Source organism: Hyperolius riggenbachi, chromosome 4 (genome assembly GCF_040937935.1).
Source record: "Hyperolius riggenbachi isolate aHypRig1 chromosome 4, aHypRig1.pri, whole genome shotgun sequence".
Classification (NCBI taxonomy): Eukaryota; Metazoa; Chordata; class Amphibia; order Anura; family Hyperoliidae; genus Hyperolius; species Hyperolius riggenbachi.
In genome coordinates this window covers 361,277,162-361,299,757 of record NC_090649.1, presented here as the reverse complement: position 1 = coordinate 361,299,757, position 22,596 = coordinate 361,277,162, and the positions used below count along the sequence as shown (strand labels likewise).

General features: G+C 43.9%; 1 protein-coding gene across 1 annotated transcript in view; it reads right to left on the bottom strand.

Annotated features, from left to right (window-relative positions):
* Positions 1-393: 393 nt before the first annotated feature.
* C4H1orf198 (chromosome 4 C1orf198 homolog) overlaps positions 394-22,596 on the bottom strand; it is a 48,655-nt gene continuing 26,452 nt past the window's right edge. The window contains exons 3-5 of the mRNA XM_068231952.1: positions 13,356-14,006; positions 3,170-3,222; positions 394-1,733 (exon numbers count right to left, since the gene is read on the bottom strand). Of these exons, the coding sequence (XP_068088053.1) occupies positions 1,718-1,733; positions 3,170-3,222; positions 13,356-14,006 (720 nt within the window). The 3' untranslated portion in view covers positions 394-1,717. The remainder of the gene's footprint in view (positions 1,734-3,169; positions 3,223-13,355; positions 14,007-22,596) is intronic.

The following is a 22,596-nucleotide window of genomic DNA, read 5'->3' as shown; positions in this document are numbered from 1 at the left end:
ACTTGGTTTTCAGTTGATTTTGTTTAAATGGTTTCTTTGGAATGCTTACAAGTCTACAAACTACAACATAGTGTTGTGTTAAAGAGACTCTGAAGCACATTTTTTTTTGCTACATTTACCTATTAATTCGCTTCAGAAGTCTCATTAGCCGCAAACCGCCGCATCCCAGCTGAAAAACGAGTGCTGCAGACCCCCCAAATCCCCAGGCAAACATCCACGACCAACTTGGTTGTGGATTTTGCTGCTCTGAGGCAGAGCTATGAGCTGTAGCTCTGCCTCTTCTGCCATCAATCGCCGCCTCTCCCCGCCCCTCTCTATGAAGGAAGAGTGAGAGGGGCGGGGAGAGGCGGCGATCCACATCAGAAGAGGCAGAGCTACAGCAGAGAGCTCTGCCTCTTCAGGAAGCGCCGGCCAGATCCACTCCCAGGGATTTGGGGGGTCGGCAGCCCTCATTTTTCAGCCGGGATGCTGTTATTTGCGGCTAATGAGAGTTCTGAAGCGAATTAAAAGGTAAACATATAAAAAAAATTGCTTCAGACTCTCTTTAACCGTCAGTAAAATGAAGAAGTCTGGAATAAAGAGGATACCATTTATTTTATTGTTTTATTAGGCTATGTTCACACTCGGATTGAGAAATTTCATGGAATGGAACACAATGGACAAACTGATGTGTCGACAGATTCTATGTTAAAAAGAGTACCTGAAGTGAAGTTTTTAATACAATTAATTTGATCCTTATTGTAACTGAAGGCAGCGTCAACGATTGAATGATTTTTTTAAAACTCACCTTTTGGCTAGGAAATGGGCATTATTGTTAAACCTCGCCCCACCGCTGGCAAAACTGCTTTGCCAGTTTTTGCCCGAAGCCTCTCCAATGAAGTCCAAAACTCTGTGGCCACCCCCTCTCTGTGTTGCCGTGGTCTGCCCCCAGCTCAGCAGCCACTTATCAGGCTGCAGTTACTAAGCCGGGGGCAGGCTGAAACACGGGTGGGGGTTGCCACAGAGCTCCAGACCTCAGAGAGGCTATGGGAATACACAGCCAAAGTGGTTTTGCTGACGGAGGGGGGGGGGGGGGGGTGTAATGTGTTATTAAAATCGTGTCCAGTTCTCGGTGATTGGGCTAGTTCTATACCCATTAAATTGCCGAAGCTACCGAAGATACAATAAGGATTACATTACTTGTATTTAAATCTTAACTGCAGGTACTCTAAGCACAGTATCTATTCAGACATGTCTGGTGTCCGTTGCAGTGATAAAACACAAATTCACTGCCTACGTCACAATTACAGACCCTGGATGGAAGTTTATCATGTCATAGCATGCCATGTATGATATGTCCCAGTCAACAACGTTTTGTTAAACAGGACTTTCATTTCATGTCATGGACAGTGTGTATGCTGTCACTGTCCACAGCTATTAAGTGTGAACTCAACCTAACTTTACTTGTGCTTAAAACATCACCAGAAAATGTTTAATAGTGAATACGAATTGATTCCTAAAATGATAGTTCATTTAAACAGAACTATTAAAAGTGGAATTGTTTTCAATGTTAAATAATAAAAATTTCACATATTTTGCTATTGCTCTTGTAAACAAAAACAATTAATTGATCGCAAATATTCTATATGCCAAACATGTAATCTTATGTACAACTAGATTCACGCTTCTGGTATAAAATTTTTACCATGTATGGCCATTATAATAGTATTCGATCAGGTCACATTTTCTCAAACCTTAAAAAAAAGGATATGAAAAGTAATGTATATAAACAGCACTACAGATTCCCCTAACACAGGCAAACATTGTGCTTTTTGATTAGCACATGTTTAACCACTTGCCGACCGCGCACTCATAACGCGCGTCGGCAAAGTGGTAGCTGCAGGACCAGCGACACACATCTGCGTCGCCGGCTGCAGGCTAATTAATCAGGAAACAGCTGCTCGCGTGAGCGGGTGCTTCCTGTCAATTCACGGCGGGGGGCTCCGTGAATAGGCTGCGGACCGCCAATCGCGGCTCGCAGGCTAAATGTAAACACAAGCGGAAATAATCCGCTTTGTTTACATTTTTACAACGCTGCTATAGCAGCAGCGTTGTACTAGATCAGCGATCCTCGGCCAATCAGCGGCCGGGGATCGCGGTCACATGACAAGCAGGAGCCTGTTAGAGGCTGCACAGGACAGATCCGTTCCTGTGCAGCCTCCGATCTCCGGGGCAGGGAGAGGGGGAATCCTGCGGTGGAGGGGGCTTTGAGGTGCCCCCCCCCCCGCCAGCCACATGCAGGCAGGAGTGATCAGACCCCACCAGCACATCATCCCCCTAGTGGGGAAAAAATGGTCCTTAAGGGGGGGGGGGGGGGTAAAGAGTCCTCAAGTGATAAAAAAAAAAAAAAAAAAAACAGCAAGGTTGACTGCCACATAATGGCTTCTGTATTTGTCTTTGAAAATTCTCTGCAGGAAGGATAATTTCTGTGACATGTAATGAATATATTTTCTCTCTCTATCACAAAGATATAACTGTACGTAGTCAAAGTCAAGCCTTTGGGTGAGTGGATGTTTTAAAGCAACAGACTATATAAAAATTCTGACATGGAAAGTGCAATGTTGGACTAAAATAAAAATAAATAAAGCAGGATGTTTGCAAAGAAAGAAAAATGTTGGATGTACTCTCATATTCCAATAGTTTTCATGCAAAAAACTGAATTCTTAGTGGTCCTTACAAAGGTTAGTAAAAAGATATTTCTTGTGGAATATTTTCTATTATGGTACTATAAATTAATTTAAAGACACAACCCTTCATTTAAATTTCAGGTTGATTGAACTATAACTGCAAACTGACTGAAGTCTAACATATATATCAGGTAGCATTAATGGGCAGTTACATGCATTTTTGGTTTTAGCTTCTTTTTCAGGGCAATAGTAAAATGCTGCAAAATGGTTTACAAATTTGATTTAGGAACGTCTATGCACCTTTAAACAGAGCTCGACTTTGCCAAAACAATATATACCGACAGGCAGATGTTAAACTAACAAAGACATCACAAAAGAATATAAAACAATGCACACAATTTTACAAAAAGCTATCTAAGAAGGCAAAGATTTGCAGGTTACAAGAAAACAATTTGCACGTGATGCCAACTGGTCTGAATGGCTGCATTAAAAATCACTGTTACCAGTTGTCAAGGAAGTCAAAGCCGGACTTCAACAGCATACTGCTAGTGTTTATCTGTAAAGAAAAAGAGAATATAGTTTGAGTTAGACAAGTTGTTAAAAAAAAAATCTCTGAGAAAAAGTCAAGTAGAGGAAAAAAAATAAAAAGCTCAGACATAGTGGTCATTGATTTTACCATGTTAAAGTATACCTGAGATGGCGGCAAAGCAAAAATGTATACATACCTGGGGCTTCCTCCAGTCCGTAATCCTCCTGGTAACTTCGGCCAGCCGGTGCAGGCGAGTGTGGCCACGTGCACTACCGCGGTCGGGAGTGTGAAGTGGCGCGCGAGGCTGGGCATGTGCAGTAAGCCCCGACTCTCGAAGTTACCGGGAGAAATTGCAGATGAAAGAGGAAGTGACAGAGGACGGCAGGGGAGCGATCAGGCCGAACAAAGCCCCAGGTATGTATACATTTTTGCTTTGCCACCAACTCAGGTTTCCTTTAAAGAGAACCTGAGGTGGGTTCTAAGAATGCTATCAGCACACAGAGGCTGGGTCTGCATATACTGCCCAGCCTCTGTTGCTATACTGCCCCCCCCCCCCCCAGGCCCCCCGTGCGCTCTGCTATGCCCCCACAAATCAAACGCCGTGCTGGCGACACACAGCGTGTCGCAGCTGGCTGTTTACCTTTGGCAGTGTCCGTCTCGCCGCTCCCCCACCTCCTCCATAGTGTCGTTCCCCGCCTGCATCCCTTCCCTCCAATCAGCGGGGAGGGAAGGGACGCAGGCGGGAACGGTGCTATGGAGGAGGCGGGGAGCGGCGAGACTGACACTGCCAAAGGTAAACAGCCGGCTGTGACACGCTGTGTGTCGCTAGCACAGCGTTTGATTTATGGGGGCATAGCAGAGAGCACGGGGGGCCTAGGGGGGAGAAGTATAGCAACAGAGGCTGGGCATTATATGCAGACCCAGCCTCTGTGTGCTGATAGCATTCTTAGAACCCACCTCCGGTTCTCCTTAAAGGAATTCTATCAAACTTTAACTATTTCTGTAAGCAGTATAAATCAATGTGCCAACAACAGTGAGTATGAGCACAGCATATATTTTTGCTGTGTAGCGTGTCATAGTCTTTAACTACTGTCGGCATCCCCTAATAAAACTGACGGCGACGGGGAATTGGGGCAGTCCATTATACAAGAGGGGAATCCTCTTGCTGTGTACAGCAATGCTTTATTCTGATTCTCCCCACACAGAATAGCAAGTTATGCAGCATGTGAGCCGGCTCATAATGTTACTGTGAGGAGCCTCTCTCAAGCCTACTCTGAAGGAGACTCCGTGCTGAGCTGCCGTTGTGTGATTACTTGTTGCTACACAATAGTAAGCATATGAGCTGGAGGAGGGTGCGTCATTGCTCTGTAGACGAGCCGCAGTCCCGTAGAGAAAGATTTATTATAGTATAAATCTTTCTCTACGGCTCGTCTACAGAGCAATGACGCACCCTCCTCCAGCTCATATGCTTACCATTGTGTAGCAACAAGTAATCACACAATGGCAGCTCAGCACGGAGTCTCCTTCAGACTAGGCTTGAGAGAGGCTCCTCACAGTAACATTATGAGCCGGCTCACATGCTGCATAACTTGCTATTCTGTGTGGGGAGAATCAGAATAGAATAAAGCATTGCTGTACGCAGCAAGAGGATTCCCCTCTTGTATAATGGACTGCCCCAATTCCCCGTCGCCGTCAGTTTTATTAGGGGATGCCGACAGTAGTTAGATAAAGACTATGACACGCTGCACAGCAAAAATATATGCTTTGCTCATACTCACTGTTGTTGGCACATTGATTTAGGCTAGGTCCACACTAGACACAGTTGCAGGACGGACCCTGCAGTCCGGATCAGGGGAAGTACCCACCGTACTGCAAACTGATGAAAGTGCATCAGTTTTGCATCAGTTTCCGTTCAGGTTTTTCCCTGACAGAAAACGTCTCCATCATTAGGAAGGAGTGGGAGGATTTTTTTGGGCCAATCATAAAGCTCAGGCTATCCGTTTTAACATCCGTTTTTTTGCCAGTGGAGCTGGAGATGCGTTTTCTCATTGCTTTCACTACCCCCTGCGTGTATCCGTGGTCCTGATCCGTTGCGTGAAAATGCAGCAGATCCGGACCTTCCGTTCAGGTTTTGAAAACGGATCCCCGCAAACGCAGACGGATCCGTTTTTTACTTGGGTGAGGCTGGCTGCTATTTTCAACATTAGTATCCGGGACTCCGTTTTTCATCAGGTTTGAAAAACGCAGCCACGGATACGTTCCCGGACCTAGTGTGGACCAGCTCTTATACTGCTTACAGAAATAGTTAAAGTTTGATAGAATTCCTTTAAGTATAGTATAAGCCCATCTGTCACTTGGTAAGGTACATAACCTATACAAAGGGTCAAATGACTGCTTTGATGAAAATCTGTAAGATAAAATAATGCATGTGTACTAAGTAAATGTATGTGAGAATTCAAAGTATTTGAAATAATTGATACAAATAATTGAACAAAAGTGAAAGTCCAGGCAAAGCATTATGTTGCTGTGCAGGCCTACTGAGAAGATTTCCCCTCTACTTGTTTGTCTAAGAGGCCCTGGCACATTGGAGAGCATTTTGCGGTTTCAGTTTTAATTTAAAAAAAAAAAAAAAACCCTTATTCCAAATTGCATTACAATTGATAAATGAGAACGCATCAATTTTGCCGTGATTTTAATGCAAGTCATTGGAAGCGTTAGGCCCTTAGGTGGGAATGGAACCTAAGGTGGGACTAGAACTAGATTCTGTGACAATAAGAAGTACATTTCTTCAAAAGTAAAATGAGCCATACATTACTTTTCTCCTATGTTGCTGTCACTTACAGAAGATAGTAGACATCTGACATTACTGACAGGTTTTGGGTTAGTCAATCTCTTTATGGGGGATTCTAAGCATGGCCTTTAATCTTTATACAGACATTCCCTAAAAAAGATTATACAAAGATGCTGGCCAGCCTCCCTGCTCGCTGCACACTTTTTTGGCAGTTGGACGGAGCAACTGCCATTCGCTAAGTACTTTTAAAAATAAAGAAAACCCTGGGATACCCCAATGAGAAGATGGGCTAGTCCAAAATCTGTTGGTAATGTCAAATTCTACTACTTACTGTAAGTGACAGCAACATAGGAGAAAAGTAATTTATGGCTCATTTTACTCTAGAAGAAACATACTTCTTAATTGTATTTATTTTAAATTTTAGGATTTTTGTGACAGAGGTCCTTTAAGAAGGAGTTTGAAATTAATTTCTCAAAGGGGATGCATACTTTTTACTTGTGATATCCATTTAAAACCTTGCAACTGCTCCAGCTATTATCCTCCCTGGCATATTACACTTTATAGTCCCAGTTGAGGACAGTGCCTGCCAACTGCCACAAGAGTGACTTTCTCTTCCCCTAAATTCTGCTGCATTCATATTTCTGAGCCAGAAATTTAGGAGGAAGTCTTACCAATGGGGACACAGACAGCAGCAAACATCAGGCAGTTCCTAATCCTTCCCAACTCAAAAGTAAACAAATGCTTTGCCTGGAGCAGGTTTAAAAATACAAGAAAATCTCTGTTTCAACATGAATAATTCTGTCATTACAAAAGCCTAGGTTGATGGGGAACATTGTAGAAAAAAAAAAATGCACTCATTTTCAATGTTTTAAGATTGATCTACCAATTATCAATTGTCATTTCCTTTCAAAGGGATGTCTGCCAATTATCTGAGACAATTGCTTTTAGCTATGTATTTATTTAGCAGAAAACAAAACTCCAGGTAATTAGATTTGATGGACCATAAATACTGAAGTAGTGCGCAGATGACTGAATTATGAAGCCAGCCTGAGTAGATGGCAAAATAACAATCGGATAATTTGATAATGTAAATATGTCCATCCTGTAGCTTGTTAACATCATTACACATCCACTGCTTTATGTCCAATTAGCATTGCGCATATTTCAAATTGTCCATTTTAGCTTTAATAGAGCTAATTAAAAACAGTTTTAATGTATATGTTGATACACTTATCGAATTATTAAAATGAAAATAAATTACTGTGGAAGAATGAGCAGCTCATGTGTAAATAAGACCACACAGCCACATAATTTCCTTATGCTGTCAGCTGCCCTCATGGCAGTCCAGTCAGAACCTTGTGTGGGTTCCATGATTAACTGTTGCAGAATTTATTTAAACCTCTTTAGTATTGTAAATGGGTATCACCAAACACTGTGGAAGGCAGATGAACAGAGGTGAAGAGCACAAATTCATGATTTATCGGCTTTCCATTGTAGTCTATGATCGTAGATGAACGGTATGTGCACTAATTATTTGCAGAAGTGCTATCTAAAAAGCTACCATTTATGATCTGTACTCAACAAATTGAATTTCTTCTGGAGAAAAGATCTTGAACTTTAGAAATCACAGAGGCTCTTAAAGATTATAAATGAAATAAAAAAGAAAAACCAAAAGCTGGCAATAAAGAAAGAAATCAGTTAGTATGAAAGTATAACAAAGCTTTTCTAGTGCAGCTCTTTATTCCAGAACTTATATTCTGAAAATGAACCTGTGCTAAGTTTTACAACATCCCCATCAAGGGCAAGGCTGCAATGTGTACTCCCTTTCAAACCTTTCTGCAGCGCTCATTTGAAATAATTGAAGTTGCAGAAAGCTCACATGCCCAGATGTAGTTTAGGCATGCCGGATTTAAGGCTCATACACACATCAGACTATAGTCTTTGGAAAATGAAAGATCACAGCCCAATCTTACCACCCTTCATGTAGTATGAGAGCCATGCCTACACAGTCTATTCTATGGAGCTGAACTCCCCATCAGAATTTTTTTTTTTGCAAGATGCTGCACACAAACATGCTGCACACACTCAAAAGATCTGTAGCTGCAAAAGATCTGTTCCTGCCAAAAATCCATTCCTGCAAATTGCAATGATAGTCTATGAGATCTGCAGATCATCATACACACATTATTTAACTGACATTCATCTGCAGATCAGATCCACCAGGATGGATTTTCAGATCTGCGGATGATTGCTTGATCGGCAGATAAATGTCAGTTAAATCATGTGTGTATGATGATCTGCAGATCTCATAGACTATCATTGCAATTTGCAGGAATGGATTTTTGGCAGGAACAGATCTTTTGCAGATACTGATCTTTTGAGTGTGTGCAGCATGTTTGTGTGCAGCATCTTGCAAAGATTTTTTTCTGATAGGGAGTTCAGCTCCATAGAAAAGACTGTGTAGAGTATGGCTCTCAGACTACACGAAGGGTGGTAAGATTGGTCTGTGATCTTTCATTTTCCAAAGACTATAGTCTAATGTGTGTATGCACCTTTAGTTCAACTCCAACGAAGGGTCATAAGCCTTGCTGATTGCTTGTTCCTGTATTGCCAATTAAGAAATGTTCGCTGTGTTTTTAAAAAACACTACAAGTGAATTTACGAGTACACCATTATGTTAATGTCATTAGTATTTAAAGGGGCACTACAGCGAAAAATTGTAAAATGTAATATATGTGCAAACAAAACAAATAAGAAGTATGCTTTTTTCCAGAGTAAAATGAGCCATAAATGACTTTTCTCCTATGTTGCTGTCACTTACAGTAGGTAGTAAAAATCTGACAGAAGCGACAGGTTTTGGACTAGTTCATCTCATCATAGGGGATTCTCAGCAAGGCTTTTATTCTTCATAAAGATATTCCCTAAAAACGATTTAAACAAAGATGCTGGACAGCTTCCCTGCTCGCTACACAGTTTTTTGGCAGTTGGACAGCGCAACTGCCATTCACTAAGTGCTTTTGAAAATAAATAAATCCCTGAGAATCCCCTATGAAGAGATGGACTAGTCCAAAACCTGTCACTTCTGTCAGATTTCTGTTACTTACTGTACGTGACAGTAACATAGGAGAAAAGTAATTTATGGTTTATTTTACTCTGGAAAAAACGTACTTCTTATTTGTTTGCACATATTTTAAATTTTAAAATTTTTCGCCATGGTGCCCATTAATTGGGTGTTCAGTAACAAAAAAAAAAAAAAACAAAAACCTAAACATTGACAGTTGAGCTGTTGAGCTCTCCTGGGACCCTTTTGTCCACTGTGATCAATGGAATTCTCTGTCCTCCATTTTAAAAATGGCCATTACCCTATAACAGCTTCCTGGTCAGCACACTGTTGAAACTGTAATATCACCCACTTGAGCCATAGGGAAACATGGACATTATCTTGCACATTCAGTTGTAACTGACAGCTGCTGATATATAACTGACAGCAACTGGTATATTTTAGTTCTGACATGTAACGATCGGTGTCAGTAATAACAGATTTTCTGATTATTGGTGATCTGCAGAATCACCAATAATACAAGTATAGCAAGACACGCAGGATACTAAGATGTAAGATAGTGTTTGGTGCAACAGTAAATATAGATGGAGATACCCACTGTCCAGAGGAGCTGGTAAAGTGGTATGTCTAAACAACACAGTAATCAGTATTCCAGCAAGCTGGAGACTCAGAGGAGTAATGATAGGTTCACCCGAGGAGCGGGTGATGCACAGTAAGATAATGTTGAGAGATCACTCAAGGAGCGTGTGATTCAGACTGTACTGCAACAGGCGATCTCCTGGGGGGCAGGAGATCCAGACAGCACTATAATAGCTAGTCACCTGAGGAGCAGGTAATTAAGACTGTACTGCAGCTATCAACCTGAGGAGCAGGTGATTAAGACTGTACTGCAGCTATCAACCTGAGGAGCAGGTGATTCAGACTATACTGCAGCTATCTACCTGAGGAGCAGGTGATAACTAAACTGAGAGCCCCTCACCAGGACTAAGCTCCCTGGAGAGGGGAGAAGAGTCAGACAAGCAGGTTCGGCAACACACGGACAGATACGGTACAAAGGCAGTAGACAGAATCAGAGTGAGGGATAAGCTAAGTCGGCAACTGGATCAGATAGGCAAAGGCACAGTATCACAGGACAGAAGAGTAGTCAAGGCTAGCAGAGGGTCATAACAAATACAATTCAATTAGTACTTTAAGCTATCAACAGAATCTGTCTAAGTGTGGATCCCCAGCTCCTGCTGGTTCTAGGCACACTTTCGGATCTGACTATGGGTCTGAGTGCTAACACGTAGCATATGCAACAGCAGACGAGGAACAACTGACAGGCCTGTTCTATATATACTAGGAGCTCTCCTAAGCACCGCCCCAGTCACTCAGCCAATCAGAATCAGTGTTGGAGTCAGCTGACCGGCTGATCAGCTGACTCCCCTTCTGCTTGCATAAAGATCCTGTCTGTGCGCGCGCGCGACTGAGGGAGCAGGCAAAGTTCCATCATGCGACAAGCCGCTGGCTGAGACGCGGGACAGCCGCCATGCCACTCGGCGCTGCGGCGGCTTCCTCCTCATTCACCACAATCCCATCATGTATCCGTGCGGCGGAAACCGCCAGCTGAGACGCAGAGATAGCCGCCATGCCATTCCCTGATGTGGCGGCATCTCCGCTATCCCTTACATGACAAAATATTGTCAGAACTGGAAGGGATCACTGTAAGAGGAAAATGGTGAGCTTCTAAGAGGAACTGACGGTGAGGTAAGTATGTAATATTTATTTGCAGCTACGGCAATTATTTTAAATAATTGTACTCGCTTCAGGTTCCCTTTAAAGTACACCTGAACAGAGAGGGATATGGAGGCTGCCATGTTTATTTTCTTTTTAACTGTACCAGTTGTCTGGAATTCCGCTGATCTGAAACAAGTATGCAACTACTTGTCAGATTTCAGTAAGAAACATCTGATCTGCATCATCTATTTCGTCTATGGCTCAAAGTATTAAAACCAGAGAATCAGCAGAACAACCAGGCAATTTGGGTTGTTTAAAGGGAGATAAATATGGCAGCCTAAAATTCCCCACCTGCTGACATATTACATAGCATTTCATGGCTGCCTGTATACTATGAATGCATGTATAGACTGGGGGTTTCTTTTTTTGCTCCTAATATGCCTCCAAAAAAAAGGAAAAAAAAAAAGGGGGGGGGGGGGGGGTTTATACGCAAGTCTAGCTCAGTTGACCAGTGCAGAGCACATGGGGCAGACTTCTTTTCTCCCTCCACTAGTGGTGGTGGTGCTTTAAAGGGATACTGTAGGGGGGTCAGGGGAAACTGAGTTGAACTTACCCGGGGCTTCTAACGGTCCGCCGCAGACATCCTGTGTTGGCGCAGCCACTCACCGATGCTCCGGCCCCGCCTCCGGTTCACTTCTGGAATTTCAGACTTTAAAGTCTGAAAACCACTGCGCCTGCGTTGCCGTGTCCTCGATCCCGCTGATGTCATCAAGAGCGCACAGAGCAGGCCCAGTATGGTCTGTGTCTGCGCAGTACACTCCTGGTGACATCAGCGGGAGCGAGGACACGGGCGTGCAGGCGCAGTGGTTTTCTGACTTTAAAGTCAGAAATTCCAGAAGTGAACTGGAGGCGGGGCCGGAGCATCGGTGAGTGGCTGCGCCAACACAAGATGTCTGCGGGGGACCATTAGAAGCCCCGGGTAAGTTCAGCTCATTTCCCCCCGACCCCCCTACAGTATCCCTTTAAGACCAGACTCACCTGATCCAGTGCTGGTACGACACTGCGCCGCATCTCCCATCCTATCCATCCTCTAGCGGCAACAACTTGAGATCTACTTCCCAGTTCTCCCGCCCAGCAAGTACTTACCACATACCGGTGGTCAATGCACACACAGCGAGCTGCGGCCACTGGAAGACAAATCAGATGGGAAACCCGTTGCAGAGTCATAACAGCAATGGATCATGCAAGAGAATTTTCTTGCAGCACCTCCATTGCCACTACGCTTTTAGGGGCTTGTTGAGGGGGGCAGTAGATCACCAGGAAAACTATATGAGGAAGGTAGGAGGCCACTAGGCCACCAGGGAAGCTATATGGGGAAGGAAGAGTGTCCACTTGAAGAGAAGCAGAATGGGGATAGCTAGACCACCAGTGAAGCTACTGTATATGGGAGAGGGAGGAGGATCATTTGAAAAGCAATATAAGGATGTTAAAAGCAACTCAGCAACTTTGTAGGAAAATGTACAAAAATTAGCGAGCATCCCTTATGGGGAGGTTATATAGTGTGTTGGTGGTGGGGGATATTACTTACCAAGTCGGTGATGCTCCCTTGTCCCCATCCATATAGGATTCACCATCTTCCCCAGGTGGAAGCACAGCTGCAGCATTCCATAGCTTCTGGCGGTGTTGTGCGCCCCAGACTGCCACAGTGCATGCCGCAAACATGCTCTTACATTGAAGGATCACATCACCTGGCATGCATTGTGGTGGTCAGAGTTTTGCAACACTGCCAGGAGCTCAAATCTGCAGTTCTCCATGGGGAAGATGGCAGATCTCATGGGGGGGGGGGGGGGGGGGGGGGTGTTAAGGAGCAGCTCCCTATAGATTAATGCCAGTCACCTTCATCAATGACACACTGTTACAAACCTCCAATATTTGGAGGTTAATTTTATATATTTTCGTACATATAGGTTCTCAGGTCCCTTTAAAAAGTTGCCTCCAGGGTTTCTAACCTAAGTTTGTACAAGAAAATGTTTTAGTTTCTCAGGGGAAAAAAAATAAAAAAAAATAAAAGCACCTTGACCGATATTTAAGTAAATACGGATAATTTGTGGTCGCACAACATCACAGCCACAATGTCGGTAGTCACAGCAGATATGATACATGATCTGCTATGTCCATCCATAGATTTCACATAGTCTATTGTAATAGACATTTTTAGATCGTAAGTAGCTATCAGGTGGTATTCCTCTTCCCCCCCCCCCCCCCCCCCCCAAAAAAAAAAAAAGTTACCTACATTTATAATGTATGTATTCCATCCTCATTCTAGTTATTTTCTTCCTCTGACTCTCACCTATCTCATTACTATCCACCACAAAATGTTACTGCACTTGCCAAGGAAGTTGCCCAGGATAAAAAGCTATATCCCCCATTTAATGGATACTGGATACTGGTTTCCCCCTATTCTACAATGGATACTGGATTTTATTCACAACATTCAGGTCCTGTTGGTCAATGGGAAGAAAAAAAAATACTGTTTATGACCAGTCTGGTCTTTGACAGAAGGTAATGCAACTTCGAAATTCAAACACAGACCTGTGAAAACAGTTGAGGTCCCGTTGAAAGAGGTTCCTCATTCTCCGGTTCCTTGCTTGTAACTGGTTCCACTGGTGCTTGTGGTTCTGGAAGAAAAACCTCATCTAAAGTGCTGACAGAAGACTGGCTTGGTCTGGGATTCTCAAGAGAAAGATGAACAATGCTTGGATTGGTGGTCTTTGGCTGTTTGGTAATAACAGCTCCCTGAGCAGTCAACAATATTACCGATTTATCAGGCTTCTCAGGCTTTGATACTAACTTTTCCTTCAACACCTCCATTTCCTTTGACGCCTCCTTTTCTTTCTGGAAAGAGTCTTGACGGTTATAGACAGGAAGCGGTTTTTCTCCCTTTTCCAAGGACTTTATTTGACTGGGTGTTAAAGAATGAAATTCTGACTGTGTCCCTTCAATTCTAGATCGTTCCATGTTTATTTTCCAAAAGGCTGACTCTTCTTCTTTTCTCATGGGGGTTGATACCTCACAGGAGGCTGTTCTGGTTCCTTGGGCATTTTTAACTTGAGGATTACTAAGAGGGGTCTTAACTTGATTGTTTTGATTAGCAGGTTTAGGGGTTTGCTTTGTTTCAACTTGTGCAGGAACAGTCGCTGGTTCTTGAGCAGATAAGGAAGCAATGCTGAACTCCATCTGGCTCTGTTAAGATACAATCTCACAATTAGACAAGTTCACAAGTGGGCAAGAAAAACCACATAGTAGGACTTCTAAAATAAAATAATTAAATTCCAGATCCCTGTAAAAGGGAAAATATGGTAGTCAATTAGTCATAGATCATGTAAACTATTGATATCTTCCTGATATCAATTATCTAGCTGTTCTAGCACTTTATACCATTAGAATCACAGACAGAATTTTAGAAGAAATGTTTGTATTGATTGTGCCACCTCCGCCACCAGCTTTATACTGCACAATGAAATATAAACTACCATAAAGTGTGCCCCAACTGAAGCCCGGGTACAAAATCAGATACGTACCTTTAGAGAGGGAAGCCTCAGGATCCTATACTATGCTATTGTATAGCTTGAAGGCGAAAGCCGTCTTGTTGCCAACCCCGCCCAAGTTGCGAACAAACAAGACAGCGTTTGCCCTCAAACGATACTATAGCGCATGCGTGTGAGCTCACACGCGTGCGCCCGCCCATACACGCTACGGGATGAGACCTTCGGGTCGCGCTCACCTTACTGATCCGCCCCCAATGAAACACTAATTAAGCCCACCTCAGAGTGTATTTAAATGGCCAAGCGACACGCAACAGCACAGAGGCTTTTGGCCACGTTACAGATCCGTTCTTGGTAAGTGATAATTATTTTTTCTTTATTCCATTCCTTTTTCATCCTACATGCTCGACCTATTATTTACTGCATCAGGCTATACATAAACTGTACACATTTTCCATCCTGCAGCTTTCATTATTAGCATTTTCACTCAAGATAAAGTGTTTTTCACATTCACTTTGGATCATTACTTTCGCAATATTCTATGCACTTCTATATACTCGCCTTCTGAAAACCATTTATGATATACATGTGATTTATACTTATGGTTTGTACATATTAGCCACCCTTATAGCAATATGCACTACTGAAAATCATTTATGATATGTATGGGATATATACTGATGGTTTGTATAGATTAGCCACCATTATAGTGATAGGATATGCACTCCATTCAATCACTCATTTTTATGAAAGTTGTTTATGTAGGGATTTGTAAATTTTATGCACAGTCGCATAATTCAAGTAGGTTAGCATACTTATGACACCTGTTTAGCAGAATCATTGTTGGTAATTTGTATATACACCACTGCGTAGAAATCCTGAGCGAAGTCTCCTCTGGCACTCTGTTCTTTCTCCCCCAGCATTCTCCAATTGACTGCCTAATGAAGCAGGATTTTGACCTGTGAAACACGTTGCACGTTTGGAGTATATAATAAATGTTACTGTTAAGCATAGAAATGTCTCACAGTCTGTTTTTTCCTTGAGGGAGGCCTGGTGCACACCAGAGGAGTTTTTCTGAGAGTTTTGAGTTTTTAAATCTGCTGCTAATGTTATCCTATGTGTCTGTGCACACTGGAGCAATGAGGTTTTGTAAAAAAAAAACCATAGCATTACATTGGGAAGAGCTTTTAGAGGTTTCAAAAGCTCTTCCCAATGTAATGCTATGAGTTTTTTTTTACAAAACCTCATTGCTCCAGTGTGCACAGACACATAGGATAACATTAGCAGCAGATTTAAAAACTCAAAACGCTCAGAAAAACTCCTCTGTTGTGCACCAGGCCGGAGGCAAGTCCACCAAACGCCCCCCCTTTAAACAGTTTTTAAACGCTTTTATCCTTTTTGGCGCATCTGTTTACCTATCTACAAACTAATTTAAAGAGAACCCCAGGCGGGGTTCTCACAACGAAATCCCCATACAGAGGCTGGGTCTGCCTATAGAGCCCAGCCTCTGTTGCCATTTAGATCGCCCCTAAATCCCCCCTGCGCTCAGGGAGACCCCATAAATCACAGCTGCGCTGTGCGGGCTGTGTTTTCCTTTGTAACGTTAGTCTCCGCTCTCCCCCGCCTCGTGCAGTGCTCCGGTCCCCGCCCACGTCCCTTCCTTCCAATCAGCGGGGAGGGAAGGGATGCGGGCGGGGACCGGAGCGATGCAGGAGGCGGGGAGAGCAGCGCAGCTGTTATTTATGGGGGGGATTGCAGAGCGCAGGGGGGGGGGGGGCTTAGGGGCGATCTAAATGGCAACAGAGGCTGGGCTCTATAGACAGACCCAGCCTCTGTATGGGGATTTTATTCTCAGAACTCCGCCTCGGGTTCTCTTTAATATTGTTGATCAATCAGCCTAATGGATTGTGTTGGCTGAGGGCATTATTCTTCCCACACACCCCACCCATTCTGTGCCACTTTGCAGCCTTCCCCCTGTGCAGCAACATCTGTACAGCATCAGTCCAGCATCAGTCCTGCACTGTCACCTGAAGGATAGAGTCCTGATCCCTCCCAGGCCACAAACTGCATTAAAAAAAAAAAACTAAAACAAAACAAACAAAAAATAAATAAATTAGGAACTCTCCTTTACTCAGTCTGCCCTTTTATACATACCTCAAAACCTTTTGTTTTCCACTCTCATCAAACTTTGATGGCCAAATGTTATTTCAGGTGCCTGCCATCTTACTTTGGCATTATCTACTTCTGAAAAATGTGAGGTGGCTTACCTCAATGAAGACCAATTCATATGTAAGTGATGCATGGGAATTTATTATAAAAGCACAGGCAACGCATTTCGTGGGACTCTGCCAACTTCCTCAGGCCAAATAAAAGTGCTAATACATCCGGTTACCTATAGAGGCGCTCTACAGTATATACGGCTTTTTTTTTTTTTTTAATTTGTTTTTAACGGATTCTAATTTCCACTGGGCGCCTTTTCCCCCTTGTCTTGTGCAAAAAACCTTTAGGAGGGGTACCATCCACACCTGACCTCATTTGGTAGTACCACTACCTTATAGGTCAACAGAGTGTGTGTACTAGTTACATGAGTGTAACAGTTTCCAGTTGACCTGGATACCTGAGTGGAGTCAGGGTTATACATCTCCACCTGTCTGCTGTGGTCGGTTGCCCTTCTGCAACCCACCCTTGTGAGTATCATCCAACCACCAACCATCCCTTTCTGAACTCGTGACGTACTGCACCATTTGGGCTTCTGTTGTCTGTTTTTTTTCCTTTTAGGGTGCAGTCCTCTACACCCAGCTCCACATATTATCTGCATCTAACACGTTGGCAGAGAGATTTGCATAACCTTGACCCAACTGCACTAGCCAACCCCCTCCACTCCCTCACATCCACCCTCCCAAACGTTACCTGCCCAATCGAAGCCGTGGCCAAATACAACCAGGCCCTTTCAGCAGCCCTAGACATTGCTGCACCCCCCACATTCCGCCCCAGCCGTCCCATCAACCCCCAGCCCTGGCACAATGCACACACTCGCAACCTCCAAAAAACAGACACGCACCTATGAACGCAAATGGAGGAAATCCCGCCGCAACTCCGACTTCTTGGCGTACAAGGCCAACCTGCAGCTGTTCTATTCCGCATTAACTGATGCTAAACAAAAATACTTTGCTGCCTTGATCGGATCCCAAGCCTCCAACCCTCGGCGCCTCTTCGCCACCTTCCAACTCCCTCCTTAAAGGGGAACTGAAGAGAGAGGTATATGGAGGCTGTCTTGTGTATTTCCTTTTAATCAATACCAGTTGCCTGGCAGCCCTGCTGGTCTATTTCTCTGCAGCAGTATCTGATTAAAACCAGAAACAAGCATGCAGCTAGTCTTGTCAGATCAGACTTATAAGTCTGAATCACTGAAACACCTGATCTGCTGCATGCTTGTTCAGGGGCTATGGCTAATAGTATTAGAGGCAGAGGATCAGCAGGGCTGCCAGGCAACTGGTATTGTCTAAAAGGAAATAAACATGACAGCCTCCATATACCTCTCTCTTCAGTTCCCCTTTAACCCCACCACTCCTCCCCCCACCTCCGCCCTCTCAGCCACTGATCTGTCCACCCATTTTACCGACAAAATAGCCAGCATCCGACGGGAAATCTCATGCCTTCACTTCACCACCTCTTCCTCTCCCACCAATACCGATTTACCACCCCACCTACCACTCACTGCCTTTACTCCTATCACAGAGGACGAAGTCAGCCGTCTCCTAGCCACTTCTCCTGCCACCTCCAGCCCCCTAGACCCTGTGCCATCCAAATGCCTCCGTCCTCACTTCCCTGTTCTGGCTCCTGTCCTCACCACTTTGTTTAACCTCTCCCTCTCCACGAGTACCTTCCCCTCTGACTTCAAACAGGCCACTGTACTTCCCCTACTTAAAAAACCCTCATTAGACCCCTCACTTCCATCCAGCTACCGCCCCATCTCCTTACTCCCTTTTGCATCTAAACTCCTGGAGCGTCTAGTCCACCAACGCATGACCCATTACCTTGACTCCAACTCCCTGTTTGACCCCCTACAATCAGGATTTCGGCCAGGCCACTCCACCGAGACTGCTCTCACCAAGGTCGTCAATGACCTTGCGCTCGGCAAGGCCGAAGGAAAATACACTATTCTTCTCCTCCTAGACCTCTCATCAGCATTTGACACTGTTGACCACTCCCTGCTTCTCCAGTCCCTGCAATCTGTGGGTATCAAAGACCTTTCCCTAGATGGTTTTCCTCCTACCTCAAATCGCTCCTTCATGACCTCCTTCAATGGTTCCTCCTCAACCTCCTTCCCACTTTCAGTTGGGGTCCCCCAAGGCTCTGTTCTTGGTCCCCTGCTGTTCTCCATTTACACCGCCTCCATTGGAAAACTCCTCTCCTCTCTGGGTTTCAACTATCACCTATATGCAGATACCCAGATTTACCTCCATACCACTGACCTCTCCACCACCACCATGGAGAAGGTATCCTCTGGTCTCTCAGCTATTTCATCCTGGATGTCTGCCAGGTTCCTCAAATTAAACCTGGATAAGACTGAACTCCTAATCTTCCCGCCTCGTGCTGCTTCACCCCCCACTGACCTCTATGTCACTGTCAATGGCACAATCATTCATCCAACCACACAAGCCCGCTGCCTGGGTGTCACCCTGGACTCGACCCTCTCCTTCACCTCCCACATCCAAACCGTAGCTAGAACCTGCTATTTCCACTTACGCAACATCTCCAAGATCCGGCCTTTCCTGACCCCAGACACTACCAAACTCCTTGTCCATGCCCTCATCATCTTCCGCCTGGACTACTGCAACTCCCTCTTGTCAGGCCTTCCTCAAAACCGCATCGCTCCCCTAAAATCCATCATGAACGCAGCAGCCAGACTCATCTACTCCTCCCACCGCTCTGTCTCCACGACTCCCCTACGCAAATCCCTTCATTGGCTTCCAATTCACTTCAGAATCAGCTTCAAGATCCTATGTTTGGCATACAAATCCATACACAAGTCCTGCCAAACCTACAGCTCTGACCTGGTCAGCAGATATACACCTGGCCACCCACTTCGCTCCTCCAACGACCTCCTCTTAACCACCCCACGCATCTTGCACTCCCATGCCAGACTGCAGGACTTCACTAGAGCTGCCCCTATCCTGTGGAACTCTCTCCCACTGCCCATCAGGCTCGCTCCCACCTTCAAAAAAGCACTCAAAACTCACTTCTTCAAGGAGGCCTACATCAACTCAACACCACCCCAATCCTTTCTGCCCATAACTTCTTGATGCACCCCCTCCTTTAGTGTCACCAACCCCTCCCTCTAGATTGTAAGCCTTTGGCGGGGCCCTTTCCCCTTGTGTATCATACTTGACTGTGTGCACTGTACCCAGAATTTGGAACTGGTAATTTTTTACCACTACCATTCCAGTTTATGATCTGGCATTGTACTACTATCTGCATTGTGTTGTGTATCTTATTGCTATTACCTGTATTGTTGTATCTATGGTCTGTTACCTGTATTGTTCTGTCACCCCTGTTATCATTGTCTGTAATCCTATTTATTGTACAGTGCTGCGTAATATGTTGGCACTATATAAATCTAATAAATAATAATAATAATAACACTTATTTCTCTGACTCCAAACTGTTCATTCCTTTTCCTACTTCTCAGATGGCAGGGCACAGAAAATGCATCACATTTTTATTTAGCATGCGGTTACTAATATAGGTGCCTCATTAAAAATTTTGCAATAGACTAGTGTTTAAATATTTTGTATTTTACTTTTTAAAGACCAGAGGTTAGATCCTGGATTAGAACTAAGCCAGGATTGTGTAGTAAAAAAATTAAATTTGTATTGTCTACAACATGAAGCCAAAGAATTTTCCTACCGTGCAAAAGACGCCAGATAGGAATGCAAATGTATAAACCAATGTATACCGGGATCAGTAAAGACAAGGAACTGAATGTTTTTTGCTTAAAGCGGACCTCAACTCAGAACTTCTTCTCTGCACTAAAAGATACGCAACAGTATAATAAACTTTGAAGAAAAAATGTCTTTGTTACAGCTGATACAAATCCTAAAATAAATATCCAGTGTTTCTATTTTCTGCTTTCGTGGAAGCAGACATATTGTTAACATCCTATGCTTTCAAATGAGCTTATCTGCCGCGATAGTAAGGTGACATGGGGTGAGATCAAATTACAACTTGTGATTAGACACAGATGAGGGGGAATTAGACATGTTAAACTCTCTAAATACGTACAGGGTGCATTTCTCTAGGTTTTCCTTCTGTCCTGTGCAACAGTTCAAGTCCACTTTAAGAAATCCAGTTTGTGCGGCTTTTACATTTGTATCTGGATGATGTATTGAAGTTGTGGGGAGATTGACAATAGGATAACATAACAAGGATATATTAGTGCCCTTGCCCTTACTGGGGGAAATAATGGCTCCATGCATCAGGAATTCTGGCTCCATGAATCAGTACCAGATGTAAAATATGTGAAGCAGTGGTCGTAGAGGAATTCTTAATTACAGAAAGGCAAGGCCTTTACTACAGAAAGGCATTTTTTTTTAATGTTGTAAGAGAGGCGACATGAGAGGACAGGTGGTGATCATGAGATGTGACATGTGAAACAGACAGGCAGATCTCTCCTTTAATTATAAATAATAATTACAGATACGTACATCCAGAAGAGTTCTCCCTTAGCTAGGCTTGTTGTCGTCACGCTAACATGCAAGAATCATCATTGAGATGAATGGAAGTGTTCACCTCAATGCAATTGCCATCTTTTGTCTGTGATTATGTGAACAATGCGGTGGATCAAAATTGTTTGGACACTGCACATTGTGACCCTTGCAAGTTGCGTTTGGCAGGTTCCAAAAATCTACATGACGAGGGAACGACTGGTAATAAAAATAATAATCCGAACATTTGTTTAGCGCTTTTCTCCTGTTGGACTCAAAGCGCTCAAGAGCTGCAGCCACTGGGACACGCTCAAGAGGCCACCCTGCAGTGTTAGGGAGTCTTGCCTTGAACTCCTTACTGAATAGGTACTTGACCTAGCCAGGATTTGAACCCTGGTCTCCCATGTCAAAGGCAGAGCCCTTAACCAGTACTCTATTCAGCCACTACAGATGTCAAAGGACTTTCTGCTTAACCTACCAGTCTCATTGAAAAATAAATTTTGGGTACTGCTGGCTTTTAAATGCAAGGGCCATGGAAAGAGGCATTTTATATGTCACGAACCTCTATCAGTTGGAAGAACAGAACACTGAATAGTGTTTATACATAAAGGAGATTGAATTAAAAATAAATGGTCCCATTTCCACGCTCTTTCACAAAAATGTATTTTTCCAAACATGCAAGAAAAGAGATGTTTTACTGAATTAAACCGGACTGTCTTAAATGCAGAAGGCAGGGCCTTTAGGAGTCTATTTTTACATGTTATTCAGCTGGTAGGAATGTATACTATTTCAGTGGCATGCAAGGCCTCCTGAGACCAGAAGAAGCCATTTAACTTGGCAGCCCGAAGAATTTTAAGTAGGAGAAGGAGAGGAATCTGCTTCTGCCTCTGTACCTGAACAATAACAGACATGCACCAGAATGACAGAATGAAAAATACAACAACTTGCATTTAAATCCAGGCTAAACAGAGAAAGTAAAACATTTGTTTAAAGAGGAGCTGTCAGCCATACTATGCCAGGATAAAAAAAAAACCACACATATAAGTAGATAAATACTAGCTCTACTTACATGACAGATGTATTGCACTGTCCACGATTTCATTTCAGTGAATTTTATAAAACAAACATATGGAAATGCAGATAATTCTGTTCCCTGGCAGGGGCCATCTTTAGTCCCTCCAGCGAAGCCAATGCTGAGGTCATTTCCTCCCTTACCCCCTTCCCTCCTACCCACAGCAATTGCCAGCGCTATATTAGTGACACCCCTGCATTCATGAGAACCCCCCAGCCCTGCTACTATATCAGTAGTGATTCCCCCTGCATTTACCCTCAGCCCTGCAGCGTCCATCTCGTCCCCCAGCATAACAGCGCTTAGCAGGGAAGAATATATGCAGCTCCAGCACCAGAGGAGAATCTGTGTGCGCTGCATATATTCTTCCCCGCTACGCTAAGCTCTATAATGCTGCGGGCGAACGGGGATGTTACAGAGTGGAGGGATAATGCAGGGGGAATCCCTTTGTAAATAGTAGCAGGGCCGGGGGTCCCCATGGATGCGGAGATGCCCGCTGCAGAATAAAGGGA